This window comes from Oratosquilla oratoria, chromosome 43, assembly GCF_046742065.1.
Source record: "Oratosquilla oratoria isolate Oo_2021 chromosome 43, ASM4674206v1, whole genome shotgun sequence".
Classification (NCBI taxonomy): domain Eukaryota; kingdom Metazoa; phylum Arthropoda; class Malacostraca; order Stomatopoda; family Squillidae; genus Oratosquilla; species Oratosquilla oratoria.
The window spans coordinates 9,790,251-9,803,745 of record NC_134819.1 but is presented as its reverse complement, the minus strand read 5'-3'; the positions used below and the strand labels follow the sequence as shown (position 1 = coordinate 9,803,745).

At 41.1% G+C, this 13,495-nt stretch overlaps 1 protein-coding gene across 4 annotated transcripts in view; it reads right to left on the bottom strand.

The window, feature by feature from the left end:
- The window catches only part of LOC143022126 (uncharacterized), a 70,456-nt gene extending 63,318 nt beyond the window's left edge, over positions 1–7,138 (bottom strand). Inside the window, exon 1 of one of the 4 annotated variants that reach the window (XM_076180142.1) lies at positions 7,030–7,138. In XM_076180142.1, coding sequence (XP_076036257.1) covers positions 7,030–7,057 — 28 coding nt within the window. In that variant the 5' untranslated portion in view covers positions 7,058–7,138. Of the gene's footprint in view, positions 1–6,933 lie in introns of all 4 variants that reach the window. The other 3 variants (XM_076180143.1, XM_076180141.1, XM_076180144.1) reach the window with 3 other exon arrangements.
- Positions 7,139–13,495: the final 6,357 nt, after the last annotated feature.

The window sequence follows — 13,495 nt, the reverse complement described above, 5'->3', positions numbered from 1 at the left end:
AAAATCTATGCGACTTTTAATTTACAATAATCTTAAAAATTAATTAAATATTGCCTACTAAAAAGATTACATAAATCGTGGATCTCATGAATAAAATATCTTTTTGGTGTATTGACTAAATTGAAAGACAATAACTTGTAGAACGCAAGGTGTGGACGTTTTGACCTACATTTGTGGACGTTCCAACTCGTATGTGTGGACGTTCTGACTCGTATGTGCGGACGTTCTGTCTCATAGGTGTGGACGTTTTGACCGGTTACCCTTGGCAGCAACGAATATTTTAGTCAACAAATATCCGTACAGTAAGAAATGTGACAATATGAAAATAGTATGGGAATCAATATGAACATGTATTCAGGTCCTGGCTATTTTGATGTGGACAAATTTCATAAATCGTGCAAATGGTAGTTCTAGGCATAGTTCCAGGTTATGGACAGGTGTAATTGATTGGAAATGAGATTTTCATTGCCCATTAGTGCAACTGAAAGTGAATTGAATAGACAGTTTCCATTTCCAGTTACTTTCACGGGAACCCTGACAATGCTGTTTTCATTTCTGCCGTACATTTCCATGACTTCCTTTGCCGCCCGGTCAACTTCCAAGTTGCCATCACCTTCGAATACTGCAAACGACTTGGTGAAATTCAGTGGTGGTGCATGCTTCAGCAGTATTTCTTCCCGTCGCCAGGACTGCATTACCAACTCCTTCTTTTCCACCCATGATAGCTGACCTTCATCGCCTGGATCTAAGTGGCTCAGTGACAGTCTAAAACAGAATGTTCCAGATGTGAAAGACGCACAGTACGCCCGGCAGCAGTATTCTGGCTCAATATCACCCAGTGCCCTGAACTCATCAACAGTTAGGTCCTCGCACCGTCGGTGATTCCACTGTCTACAAGATATGCAGAAGATCGCCTCTGCGCCAGCTTCCATTCCACAAATGCCGCAAGCCCAGCAAGTTCATTTGTGTGGGCGTCCCGCTTCATGTACATTCGCTCTCTTGGCACGACTTGCCATAATACTATCTGTCAACCCTTAATTTCCACCGATCGCTCAATACTTAACTGATCTCGCCCCTTCAGATCACCTTCGCCACTTATCGCCAAACAATCAACTAATGATCTCAGCCCAAAAGATCGCAAATAGCCGTCGTTCGCTACAGATCGCCCTGTCGCTTGGTTGCAGTTGAGAGACTGGATACCTGACCTTGAATACATACATACACATACCAAGGCTTTTCCCCCCTTACAAGGGAAGTAGCCAAAAAGGAAAAGGCATAAAATCATTCCCACCCATTCCATCCCTGAATACACTCCACACCCCTCCACCCTCCCTCTTATCTTATCTTAGCACCTCCTGGATGACGGGTCATCCCTGCACCTTGTCCACTGCCCTGGGTCAGAAGCAGTGTCGCAAGACACAGCACATCCACAGCAAGGCCACTTCATTAAATCGGCGACCCCCCCTCTCCGTCCCCCATTGCATAAAAGGAGAGGACGGGGAGAAATCCCTTCGGGCTGCGTCAAATTTTGCTCACACATACTACCTCACCCCCCATCCCCCCGCCCATTCCACCTCATGCAATCACAACATCATCCATTCACCCGTCTTCTGTCCTCTCCCGTCCTTCCTCAACAGACATTCCCCTCTTCCCCAAAGCCCCCTTCACCCCATCCATCCACCTCATCCTAGGACGTCCCCTCATGTTCACTCCCTCCACTTGAATACACGAAGTATATATAGGCCAACACCATGATTGTCGCTACTTTTGATAGTAATTAATTGCTGTCACAGACACTGACTGGAAAGCTGAATTCTAGTCACCTGACATGGCACTATTTGATCATCGTTCAATCCTTCCTTAAGAGTAAAAAAAAATCAAAATCAAAATGCAAACGACTTGGTGAAATTCAGTGGTGGTGCATGCTTCAGCAGTATTTCTTCCCGTCGCCAGGACTGCATTACCAACTCCTTCTTTTCCACCCATGATAGCTGACCTTCATCGCCTGGATCTAAGTGGCTCAGTGACAGTCTAAAACAGAATGTTCCAGATGTGAAAGACGCACAGTACGCCCGGCAGCAGTATTCTGGCTCAATATCACCCAGTGCCCTGAACTCATCAACAGTTAGGTCCTCGCACCGTCGGTGATTCCACTGTCTACAAGATATGCAGAAGATCGCCTCTGCGCCAGCTTCCATTCCACAAATGCCGCAAGCCCAGCAAGTTCATTTGTGTGGGCGTCCCGCTTCATGTACATTCGCTCTCTTGGCACGACTTGCCATAATACTATCTGTCAACCCTTAATTTCCACCGATCGCTCAATACTTAACTGATCTCACCCCTTCAGATCACCTTCGCCACTTATCGCCAAACAATCAACTAATGATCTCAGCCCAAAAGATCGCAAATAGCCGTCGTTCGCTCTGTCGCTTGGTTGCAGTTGAGAGACTGGATACCTGACCTTGAATACATACATACACATACCAAGGCTTTTCCCCCCTTACAAGGGAAGTAGCCAAAAAGGAAAAGGCATAAAATCATTTCCACCCATTCCATCCCTGAATACACTCCACACCCCTCCACCCTCCCTCTTATCTTAGCACCTCCTGGATGACGGGTCATCCCTGCACCTTGTCCACTGCCCTGGGTCAGAAGCAGTGTCACAAGACACAGCACATCCACAGCAAGGCCGCTTCATTAAATCGGCGACCCCCCCTCTCCGTCCCCCCATTGCATAAAAGGAGAGGACGGGGAGAAATCCCTTCGGGCTGCGTCAAATTTTGCTCACACATACTACCTCACCCCCCATCCCCCCGCCCATTCCACCTCATGCAATCACAACATCATCCATTCACTCCTGTCTTCTGTCCTCTCCCGTCCTTCCTCAACAGACATTCCCCTCTTCCCCAAAGCCCCCTTCACCCCATCCATCCACCTCATCCTAGGACGTCCCCTCATGTTCACTCCCTCCACTTGAATACACGAAGTATATATAGGCCAACACCATGATTGTCACTACTTTTGATAGTAATTAATTGCTGTCACAGACACTGACTGGAAAGCTGAATTCTAGTCACCTGACATGGCACTATTTGATCATCGTTCAATCCTTCCTTAAGAGTAAAAAAAAATCAAAATCAAAATGCAAACGACTTGGTGAAATTCAGTGGTGGTGCATGCTTCAGCAGTATTTCTTCCCGTCGCCAGGACTGCATTACCAACTCCTTCTTTTCCACCCATGATAGCTGACCTTCATCGCCTGGATCTAAGTGGCTCAGTGACAGTCTAAAACAGAATGTTCCAGATGTGAAAGACGCACAGTACGCCCGGCAGCAGTATTCTGGCTCAATATCACCCAGTGCCCTGAACTCATCAACAGTTAGGTCCTCGCACCGTCGGTGATTCCACTGTCTACAAGATATGCAGAAGATCGCCTCTGCGCCAGCTTCCATTCCACAAATGCCGCAAGCCCAGCAAGTTCATTTGTGTGGGCGTCCCGCTTCATGTACATTCGCTCTCTTGGCACGACTTGCCATAATACTATCTGTCAACCCTTAATTTCCACCGATCGCTCAATACTTAACTGATCTCACCCCTTCAGATCACCTTCGCCACTTATCGCCAAACAATCAACTAATGATCTCAGCCCAAAAGATCGCAAATAGCCGTCGTTCGCTCTGTCGCTTGGTTGCAGTTGAGAGACTGGATACCTGACCTTGAATACATACATACACATACCAAGGCTTTTCCCCCCTTACAAGGGAAGTAGCCAAAAAGGAAAAGGCATAAAATCATTTCCACCCATTCCATCCCTGAATACACTCCACACCCCTCCACCCTCCCTCTTATCTTAGCACCTCCTGGATGACGGGTCATCCCTGCACCTTGTCCACTGCCCTGGGTCAGAAGCAGTGTCACAAGACACAGCACATCCACAGCAAGGCCGCTTCATTAAATCGGCGACCCCCCCTCTCCGTCCCCCCATTGCATAAAAGGAGAGGACGGGGAGAAATCCCTTCGGGCTGCGTCAAATTTTGCTCACACATACTACCTCACCCCCCATCCCCCCGCCCATTCCACCTCATGCAATCACAACATCATCCATTCACCCGTCTTCTGTCCTCTCCCGTCCTTCCTCAACAGACATTCCCCTCTTCCCCAAAGCCCCCTTCACCCCATCCATCCACCTCATCCTAGGACGTCCCCTCATGTTCACTCCCTCCACTTGAATACACGAAGTATATATAGGCCAACACCATGATTGTCACTACTTTTGATAGTAATTAATTGCTGTCACAGACACTGACTGGAAAGCTGAATTCTAGTCACCTGACATGGCACTATTTGATCATCGTTCAATCCTTCCTTAAGAGTAAAAAAAATCAAAATCAAAATGACACTAATTGAATGCTTAGTTAAGGAACTAATTACAACTGAAATCTGAACTTCACTCAATATTTGCCTGATGATCAAAATGGTGCCGTTTTAGGACAAATAAAATAGTTTAGTTTAGCATCAGTAAAATTGTAAAAATTTGAGTAGGGATTTTATATATATTTTAATTTATTTTGGTAAGCATCAGTGTCAACTTCAATGGTCACCACAATGCCCTACTGTCAATTCTCACTCTTATAGCACATGGCTAAACTTAGAAGCGAAAAATTATGAATTACTTCCATTTCACAGCAAATTAAGTTTACTGAATTTTCCGCCCTCTGTTACGAATTACAAATCTTTATTCACCTTATAACTACAATGTTTTATTAGTATACAGAATAAAGACATAAAATAGGGAATAAAATAACAAAAACAAAAAAGACAACACTAAAAAATTCGGTTGCTGCCAAAGGTAACCGGTCAAAAAGTCCACATCATCCACAACTACGAGTCAGAACATCCACAAATGTAGGTCAAAACGTCCACATCTTGCGTTCTACAAGTTATTGTCTTTAAATTTTTTTTTTTTAATTATTTTAATAATATATTTTCTTTCAATATTAAGTAAATAATAATAGCAACATTTGGAGGACTGGCCAAAACGTCCTACCCTGCAGAGTTCTGGCCGAAACGTCTGTGGCTGAAACATCCTACATTTGATGCGCTTCCATGCTGCATGCTCACTAATGATGTTGAACTTCTAGGCTGGGTTTTTCAAAACAAAATTTTGCACTATCTTGGCGTTAAATATATCTTGACATTAAACATCATGGTAACACAGAGCGTTACCATGACATTTAACATCAAAATAAACTAACGCCAGAATTAGTTTTTTGAACAACCCAACCCTAGACTCCTTGTTATAATATGTTATCAATGTTAGGCAACTTTTTGTGCAATAATTACACTACCTTCATCCACACATGAAAGTTGTATAATTTCAATTTAGATAATTTGTTTCATAAATTTCATTTTCACACAGTATGTGGAAAAAATATTGTTACTTGAAATGATATATAAGTAATTTTTAACATTCTTTTAATAATATATTCTCTTTCAATGAAAACAATGATAGCAACATTTGGAGGACTACTATTATTATTTATCTATTATTGAAAGAAAATATATTATCAAAAGAATAATATGTCACCGGCGATTTCAGTCCAGAAAAACCCTGAGCCGAAATCACCCGACATCATTTGAACTCCGTGTCATCTCGCTGTCAGTGGTACTGAGAAAATTGATGAGAATTCAGTAATAACTATCAACTCAACTATTGAATTGAAGAAAAAGTGAAGATAAATTGGCAATCAGTGTCAACACAAAATAAATATGATTAATAAATTTCCTCTTAGGGTCTCTCTTGTAATTTTGCTGCGCAATACCTTTCATCCATTCTATTGTACATATATCTTGTCTTGCATGTTTTACTTTATTTCAAGGATTAGTTTCGAATGACGTGTTAAAAAGGCTTTTCTAGAAGGAAGTGAGCCTCATCCTAACCATTGCAAGTTGGTAATTTACACCAAATTAAACTTAGGTCTTGTATATCACATCAAATTAGGTTTGAATACATCATAAATCATTGCAAGATACATTTTATGCCCAAAAATATTAGTTGTCAGTTTAATTAATGCAGCTGACACCAGTTCTTGTTAGTTGTCGCTGGTTCTTGCTAGTTGTCGCTAAGTAGTGCGACCCCCCTCTTGGATGTAAATTAATATACCACTACTTTATTACGACCAATACCAACTAATCTCGTGTTTTGTGGGTCTCTTCTAGTATTCCCTCAGTTAGGCCTCCAAAAAATTAACAGAGCATTATGTCTAAACTTCATCAAAATCAAATGTGTAAACAGATTTAGAGCTCTACTCCAAAATTAGCATACTCAAACTTAACTTGCCTTGGCATGCAGTCTTACTTTCATATTCACAATGCTTAGTAGTCTTCTTTAAATTCTAAAGCTAGATTTTCTGGCATAGCAACACATCTACTAAACATACTATGTTACTTGTCCCTTGACCTTGTCTGCAACTACGTATTACTACAGATTCCCTACATCCATACCAATGTTTAGGTCCCTAAAGTTTCCAGGATGGCTACATTTAAAATAATTACCATTATGTTTCACATACAACTGTGAAAACATACTCATTCCGAAACTTAAAAAAAATAATCAACAATTCAGTTTACAACTATCATTATCATACTATGACCTATGTAACTATCTTATTCCGCCTTCTTCAGCGGCAGGTGGCCATTCCTTCTTTTGTGGCAATCTGAAACCATAGTTCCCTCAGAACTCAATTACCACCAGGAGTTGTTCAAAGCCAATTTTAGCAATGCAATGTAATATATTCTAGAAAATAGTAGTACACAAACCCATGCCTTACGCTGCTTCAGCTTCCAGTGCCTCGCGCTATCTTTCAACAAGCACCGCCTTGTTTCCTTTACTGTCTAAATTTCTAGCTTGTAGCTCTGCTACCTTTAACTTACTTGGATCCATAATTTCACTCATTGTGGCTATATTGCACTGTTATATTTTCCCTCGCGTCCAACAACAATACCTATGTATGCTACATTTCGTCTTACCGCGTCTTTCCTCCTCATTGTTTACCATAAACCATAATCAGGGTTGCCAGATGTAAACTGCCGAAAGTCGCGAGCTGCAGGACTAAAAGTCGCAAATTTCTGACAAAAGTAGCCCAATATATAAGTATACACACACACACATATACATACATATATATATATACATATATATATGTGTGTGTGTGTGTGTTTACCTAGTTGTACCTAGTTGTATTTGACGGGAAGGGGAGCTATGCTCGTGGGGTCCCGTCTTCATATTACATTTTATCTAAACTATTTTTAAATTCATGTATTGTTTTTGCACACACCACTTTCTCATCTAACTTGTTCCAACTGTCTATTACTCTGTGAGGAAAGCTGTTCTTTTTCAAATCTCTTCTATAGCTCTTTTTTTATTTTCTTTCCGTGTCCTCTTGTATTTCTGTCATCCCATTCAGTGGCGGATCCAGGATAAAAATTTGGGGGGGGCTAACATGAATTCCTTCCTCTGAGTAGTCTGATGTACCAGAAGTCTGAGGTATACTTAACTTAATAATGTTTTTCAGATGTTTCTGTATTTTTGACATATATAATAGAATGTATATTCGTTTTATATTGTTACACGCTTGTGCTAGTCAGTGATAAAGCACTGGCACGCGTATACTCTCGCATAGAGAGAAATTATTTCAGGATCCGTGTGTAGTGTTAGTGCACTTGGACTCATGGAAGTAATAAAAAATAAAAGTAGCTTTAAAAACAGAAATACAAACAAAAACGTGTATGAACTTCTGAACCTGTTAATAAAAGTATCTAAATTACATAATAACACACAACATTGTTTATGGGATCTCACACGAACATCAACCTCCTATTTTTTTGGGCAAATACATTGATTACACTGGCTATTTCAATATTGATTTCATTGTGAACGCCGAGTAGCGCCAGGCCGTTGAGGCGATCTTGACTCGTAGTATTACTAGTAGGTCTTCAGTCGCTTCAGGGTTGAAAATGAACGCTCGGCCTCTGCGTTCGAGACTGGGGGCGTGATCAAAACTCCGAGGAGCTTGGCCAGGTTCGGATACATTCGGGTCTGGGCGTGGGCAAGGGCATCTCCAATGGATTCGAACTTCATTGTTGTTGAATACCAACGCTCTGCTTCCGCCTTCACGAGGCTCAAGGTCTCGATGTCAGCCTCATAAACCTTTGCCGCTTCCAGTACAGCAGCAACATCTCCGTCAGCGCTGCTGAGCAGATTCTTGATATTGAAGCCAACAGGAATAATATCATTCCCGAACCGGGTCTGCAGCTCAGTCAATACATGGTCGAGGAATGGGACATATACAGATCTTCGGTAATACTCCTCAGCTGTCTGGAAGGGTAATTCCCTCGCTGCGTTTGACGCTTGCAAACTCGAGGTACAGGAATGGTGTCGTGTGATGAACCAATCTCCTGGACGAACCCCTCTGCCTTCTTGAAGATGTCCTGGAAGCTGGTCAGTGCACCTTCCCGAGTCTTGTTTAGATGTGTCACCACATCACCAATTCTAGCGTACGCTGAGACTAGATCGACCATAGGGGACTGCAAGGCTCGGCTAGGCTCCACAGTGTGAGCTAGCACAGACTCAGCGACGGCAAGACCAATCAGAAAGGGCCATCGTCACGGTGTCCTCTGAGGGGGACCATGTTGCGACCACAAAAAAGAACGCTCTCGATTACCGGAACGAGTAAAAGACGGTTTTTCGCAACGCGTTCCTGCCTCGTTGTGGCAAAGATTGCGTCGATGGCCCTCGACGGGTCACGCACGGTGTCGAGAAAGGCCTCCATACGGGTCATGGCAGCGGCATGGTAGCTATGCTGGTTGTGGTTTGCCAAAACCTCTAGGGCCTTCTTGTACTTGGACATAGGCTCCAAAACGAGGGCTCCGAGCCTAGTCTGGCCTCCAGTCCCGGCTGTGTCACTGGCGAAAAGCACACAAGCCACGCAGTATCCTCCGTTCTTCAAAACTGAATATTTGAGTCACGGGTATGTCGAGCACCAGGTAGGCTGGAACCGCCTCTTTTGACCGCCTTCGTAGCTGAATGGAAGAGCCTCGATAACTGGGACTTTCTGGTGGATGATGACCACCTTCTCTGCATCTGTTCCCTTCTTCCCCACGAAATCAGCAATGTCAAGTCGAGGCTCTTGAGAAGCTGCCACTGCAACTGTGCCGTCTTCACGTGACGAGTGGGGGACTTCGGCAGTCTTGGCTTCCTCCAGAACTTGCCTCTGTGGTGGCATTATCCATCTGCACACATTCAGGTCGTCGCTTGAAAAATGCAGTGATCTTGGCGGGTTCCCCTGCTCGCTTCATTTCACCTGACCTGCCAGCCTGGCAGGAGCAAAAAACAAATATCTGACACAGGCTTATTTTCATAGAAGAATTCTGCCACAAACATAATCTCAAGTAAGGTCTCTGGTAAAAATTATAGAAGTAAATGGAAGAACATTGTGGAGAACTGCTAGATTAAATTAAATATCATTTGGGAAAATACATGGCAATCTCGATATCAAGTTAAAGTAATAATTTTCTTTTATAGAAAGATGTTCCACTATTCAATTTCCCTTTGGGTTATTAAACAATTGCAAGAGATATTATAAACGAATAAATAATAGTTTACCTGCTTACTCGAGTAGATGCTTACACCTCAACGGTTAACTGCAACTGTGCATTATACTTGTCACCACAATGATTTCGCCAATTGTTTGATAACTACATTTAATGAAGAAATTACTAAATTAACGACTAAAATAACATCAAGAAGAAAGATACCAATCAAACCTTGAATAACAACTAACTTATTGAAATGCATCAATTTAAAAAATAAACTTTATAAAAAATACATTAAGTGCAACTCTGAACTTAATAAACACAATTTTATCAGATATCGTAATGTTCTCAACTCATCAATTAAATCGGCTTGCAAGCAATGCTATCTCAAAAAACTTGAAGAAAATTCATCGGTTCTGAAGAAACTCTGGTCAATACTTCTTGAAGTAATTAATAAAAAGAGAAGTAATAATACTCCCAATTTGTTAATTCACAATAACAGGCAGGTAACTGAGAAATATGAGATCGCTGACATGTTTAATAACTTTTTCTGTTCAATTAGTAGTTTATTGGCTGATAAGCTGCCAAATGACCCAGGAAACCCACTTCAGTATATAACTCCAGTCTCATCACAATTTAGTCTAATAAAACCATCAACTCATGATATTTAGCGTATTATAAATAATCTTAAAAATAAGTCCAATGGCTATGACTGCCTTAATACAAAGATCCTTAAAGTTGCTGCTCCCAAAATTATTCATTTACTCATGCATTTAATCACTGTGTGCTTTCAACAGAGTTGTTTTCCTAATGTCCTAAAAATTGCTGTAGTACACCCGATCCATAAAGATGGGCCCACATCAAACGTATCAAATTTTCGTCCGATTTCGATCCTTCCGGTATTGTCTTAAGTACTTCAAACCGTTATTCTTGAGCAATTGGTAGATTACCTTGAGTACCATGCGATCATTTTCGATAATCAATTTGGATTCCGTGAAAACCACTCACCATATATGCCTGTTGCTCTCTTACAAGAATATATTGCAACTCGACTATCTAATAAAAAATATGTGCCGAAGTTTTTCTAGACATTAAAAAGGCTTTTGACACAGTTGATCATAGTATTCTATTGATGAAAATGGCTGAGTACGGAATAAGAGACTTTGAACTTCAGATGTTTCAATCATATTTATCTAATCGTAATCAAGTTGTCTTATTTAACGGTGTTAAATCGAGATTAATGGGTGTAAGTATGGGGGTTCCTCAAGGTAGTACTCTAGGTCCTATTTTGTTTTTTATTTACATTATCGATATCTATAAAGCCTGTGGTATTCCTGAATACTTACTGTTTGCAAATGATACTACTTGATTGATTGTTTCAACTTGATTGCTTCAACAACACAAAACAATCATATAGGTGACAAAATAGGTATGCTAAACGGCCAACGAACGTGGTATATCTCCAGTGGCGGCGCCAGAGGGGGGCTTGGGGGGGCTTTAGCAGCACGCTTTAGCCCCCCCCAAAAAGTGGCCAGCCCCCTTATTAGCCCCCCCCCCAACTGAAATGAGCAAATTGAAAATTTAAAACACTCATTGAAATAATTTTATTAAGTGGAATTTTTAATTGCCAGGGCTAAAGATTTGTCAGCCATCAGTGCTAGCCCTACCATTAACCCCCTCCCCTTCTGAAATGAGGATAACATATGTGTATTATCATATTATAGACCCAAAAAAAAAAATTTGCTCAGCCCCCCCTTAGCCTCACCAACTAAAAATTCCTGGCGCCGCCGCTGTATATCTCCTTTCTATCCCTTTTCAGCGCAACTGAGACACAACCCTGGCAACTCTACAACACGCGCAGCACAAAACAGATAAATGGAATTAAACAAATGCCAAACACAGCACAATTCCGCCCAAATACCGCACACATGCTGTCAGTTTATTTAACCCCCGGACCTGGCAAAACATCAGAAAGTACTAAAATCGATTAAATGACACCCTTACAATGATTCATGGAAGAACAAATTGGGGGGGGGGGCTTCAGCCCCCTCAGCCCCACCCCCCTAGATCCGCGCCTGACAGTGTTGTATAAAGTTCTTAGGATCGTGTACCCAAAGAAAGTGCCTGGGTTAGCTCAAGATCTAAGAATATAAGGTCTAACCACTTCCGACCGAATTTCGAGGGAGTTGGCGCAGCGGGCCCGTGAACGTCACCTGGCTGTTCAAAGTGGGGTTTGCGGGCCCTATAGCTGTCAGTTGAAGCTGGCGCGTCGTTCGGGAATGTTGTTACATTCGCTCGCACCGCTCCACGCAATTAGTTATATACTGACAAATATTATATAAAATATATATATATAAAATATTATAGTTCCTGTCTATATATATGAATATATATGATATATAATATATATATATATAAAATATTATAGTTCCTGTCTTCCTTGGCGTTTCACAGTTTTCTTCAGTGTTTCACAAAGAGAAAACGGACCCAGCCTAATGACGTCAGAAGCTGCGCACAATAATTCAAACGGTCAGACCTGTATATTTAGACCTTGGGTTAGCTAGCACACGTTGGTCGTCCCGTTTGGAGGCAATCATTGTTATCCCTGATCAATGGGACTCCCTAAAACTGCATTTTGAACTGTGCGAAACAAGTGAGCGTTGCTACACAGCAAAACAACTAATCCAAGCATACAATGATCCTCATAATAAGTTGTACCTTTTATATTTTCGGAAAGTACTTAAGGAGGTGGTGAGAGTCAACACACTTTTCCAAGGGCAAAATGTTGAGGTAGCTAAACTTACTGAAGACCTGATCGATATGTATCCTAATATTCTGCATATGGTGGTAGAATCAGGTCACTTATCAAAATGTACCAAAGAAGATCTCCCTTCTTTAAAATTTCAGATTTATATTTTGCCGTTGAATGTTATCAATTTTGGTTATGAATTCAACACATTTGCAGACTCTTGTACCACCGATAAACAGTTGATTAACGTCAAAGAGAAATGTGAAGAGTTTGTACTTGAGTTGAGTAATCAAGTGCAGCTGCGCCTGCCAGATAATGTTGACACCCTACTTCTTTTATAGAAATTGCATCCTCGTGTAGCCACTTCTCAAATCAAGGGTTCTATTGCAACTATTGCCTCCAGGTACAGATCTATAGTCAGAGATATAGATGAACTAGAAAATGAATGGGGTGTACTTAACCTTGAGCAATGGCCAAAATCATGTTTGGAAAGCAGTGTTGCATTTTGGGCAGAGGTATATGAAAAACTAGATTCTGCAGGTAACCGGAAGTTCCCTAATATTTCTGCCTTCGCCTTGGCGTTATTTTCTTTGCCTTTCTCAAATGCAAATGTTGAAAGGGTATTTTCGGTTATGAACATCGTGCACTCAAAAGTAAGGAACAAATTTAGTGTACGATCTGTTGAGGCTATTTTGCAAATTAGGTGTGGCTCGTCTCTTCAGGTTTTATCTGTGTTGACTTTATTCCCACTGAAGACATGTTAAAGAACTTTTTTGCTAAGGCTGAAGAAAAAACACGAGAAAATCAAGACATTGTTTATTTGGAAGTAGACATAAAATGAAATTGTATTTTGAAAACCATTTTTTTAATCATTTCAATGCAGTTTTAGAAGAAATAATTAAAACTTAAATTCAATGTAAAAGACAATTCTTTATTTTTATTCTGAATTATATCTTTCATACAAAAGTAAACTTTAAATTACTGTAACTTCCAACCTGCTTACCATTATTTTTGTGTAGAATTTTATTAAATATATGTTGCAATGAACTTATTTGTGTTTATAATAATTCCTTCTTTTTTGTGGGAAAAATGTGGGAATTCAGATTTCCTTGTGGGAATTTTGTGGAAAAAAAAACTCACTCATTTGTGGGA